This window comes from Notamacropus eugenii, chromosome 2 (assembly GCF_028372415.1).
Source record: "Notamacropus eugenii isolate mMacEug1 chromosome 2, mMacEug1.pri_v2, whole genome shotgun sequence".
NCBI classification, from domain to species: Eukaryota; Metazoa; Chordata; class Mammalia; order Diprotodontia; family Macropodidae; genus Notamacropus; species Notamacropus eugenii.
The window spans coordinates 3,946,878-3,949,318 of record NC_092873.1 but is presented as its reverse complement, the minus strand read 5'-3'; the positions used below and the strand labels follow the sequence as shown (position 1 = coordinate 3,949,318).

At 40.7% G+C, this 2,441-nt stretch overlaps 1 protein-coding gene across 1 annotated transcript; it reads left to right on the top strand.

Annotated features, from left to right (window-relative positions):
- The first annotated feature begins 283 nt into the window (after window positions 1-283).
- LOC140523333 (olfactory receptor 5B2-like) lies at window positions 284-1,213 on the top strand. The gene has a single exon (XM_072638256.1). It carries the CDS (start codon window positions 284-286, stop codon window positions 1,211-1,213), a length of 930 nt encoding a protein of 309 aa, XP_072494357.1.
- The last annotated feature ends 1,228 nt before the right edge of the window (window positions 1,214-2,441 follow it).

The following is a 2,441-nucleotide window of genomic DNA, read 5'->3' as shown; positions in this document are numbered from 1 at the left end:
AGATACAAGTGTCTAAGGACTTCCTGAGATAAGGCCTACTCCTCTATCCTCTCTGGCACCTAACTGGAACTACTGAAAAATGGTAGGCAAGGGTCCTTTTCCCCAAAGGAAGTTGTGATCATTTCATCTGCTGCTCCAAAATATTCAGCATGGCATCACTGAGATGCCTCCAGAAGCTCTCTATCACAACTCCTGCTACTAGAGAAGTCTTGGACGATGATTAATTTCGGGGAATTAATTCTAATGTTTTTCCTGTTTTATAGGTCAATGACTTAGCTCCTAAATGAATTCTATGGAGAACAGTACCCATGTGAAAGAGTTTATCCTTTTGGGATTAACAGATGCCCCAGAGCATCAGGTGCCCCTGTTCATTCTGTTCACCCTCATCTACCTCATCACTCTGGTGGGGAACCTGGGAATGGTAGCCTTGATCTCCTGGGACTCCCACCTCCACACTCCCATGTACTTTTTCCTCAGCAATCTCTCTCTGGTGGATTTTGCTTACTCCTCAGTTATTACACCCAAAGTCATGGATGGGTTTCTCACAGGGAATAAGGTTATCTCTTACAATGGATGTGCTACACAAATGTTCTTTTTTGTAGCCTTTGCAAACATTGAAAATTATCTCCTGGTTGCTATGGCTTATGATCGCCAGGCAGCTGTGTGTAGGCCCCTCCATTACACCACTACCATGACATCTAATGTGTGTGTTGCTCTGGTCATTGCTTCCTATGTCTGTGGCTTTCTGGATTCTACCATCCACACATATTTCACCTTCAGCCTGTTCTTTTGTGAGTCCAATGTGATCCATGACTTCTTCTGTGATATTCCTGTCCTCCTGGTTCTCTCCTGCTCTGATACCCACACCACTCAATGGGTAGTCTTTTTATTAGGAGGAATCACTGCCTTTTGTTCCATCCTAGTCATACTGATGTCCTACCTGTTCATCTTTACAACCATCCTGAGGATCCACTCTGTCAAGGGTCGGCAGAAAGCCTTCTCGACTTGTGCCTCTCACCTGTCAGTAGTGTGTCTATTGTATGGAACAATCAGCTTCATTTACTTCAAACTCAGCTCCAGTCATTCCATGAACACAGACAAAATTGTGTCAGTGTTCTACACCATGGCCATTCCTATGCTCAACCCTCTGGTGTATAGCTTGAGAAACAAAGATGTTAAGAGTGCTTTCAGGAAAGCTACATGGGCCCAATGAATTTCTTAGATTTGTACTTTTTTAAGGGACAAATCACTATTGGAACCTTTTTTCTTAAAATTCTTGACTTTATTTTCAAATATGTCCTAAAGTCCAGAAGTGCTCTCTCCTATTTTTTCTTTCTTTTTTTAATGAGGCAATTAGGGTAAATGACATGCCCAGAGTCACAACAGCTAGCAAGTGTCCTCTCTGAGATCATATTTGAACTCAGATCCTCCTGACTCCAGAGCCAGTGCTCCATTCACTTTTCCCCAGCTGCTCCTTCTCCTGTTTTTGCCAGGGATAATGTGGTATAGTAAAAAGAACTAGAAATGGAGTCACAAAATATTAGAATTATAGACACTATGGTTTTTGCATAGGCTCATTTTCACAGATCAAAGTCACATAGTTGTTGAAGAAGGAAAATAATCATTTTTCATATTACCTGAGCAATTTCCTGCCTGAGGGTGAAATCAAAGGAGTTTGAAAGAAAGTACATGTTGAATGAGAATAGTTGCTCAGCAGCCCACCTCTCCCCACCCCAAATATGTTTATCTTCTGGAAGAAGACTAGACCACAGATTGGGACTACAAGTCCAGAAGGGATTGCCAATAAATGATATCAGCAAAAGGAATTTATCCAGGACAATCCTAAATTCAATTTCAATATAGGGAAGGTGATGACCTCTTTGAGTCCTTTTGTGGGATCATAGATTCACTTTAAATCTCATTAATTCTAACCACCTCATTTTACAGACCAGGAAATGGAAATTTAAGAAGATTAAGTGACTTGTCCAAGTTCATGAAGCTAATAAGCTGAAGCCACCATCTGGATACAATTCTAAGTCTAACATTCCATCTACTTCATAGTGTTCCCTCTATTTAGGGCCCCTGTGTCCTCTACATGGTTATGTTTTCTTTGGTGTGAAAGAAAAACAAAGGCTATCCTGTGCCCAATATGTATTTAATGATTATATGGGAAAGAAGAGCCCTTTCTGTGAAATCTATATGTGAGACTGAACATAAGAATATTGGATTTCCCCCTTTTTACAAAACCTTCCCTTAATCCTTTCATCTTCTTAACTATTATCCTATGTCTCTCCTGCCTTTTGGAGATAAATGCTTCATAAAGGCTGGCTATGACAGGTATCTCCTCTTTTTCTACTCCCATTCTCTTCTTAGCCCTTTACCGTCTAACCTTAGACCTTATCCTTCCCTAGAAACTTGTCTTCATTTTTCTTGGTACTTTT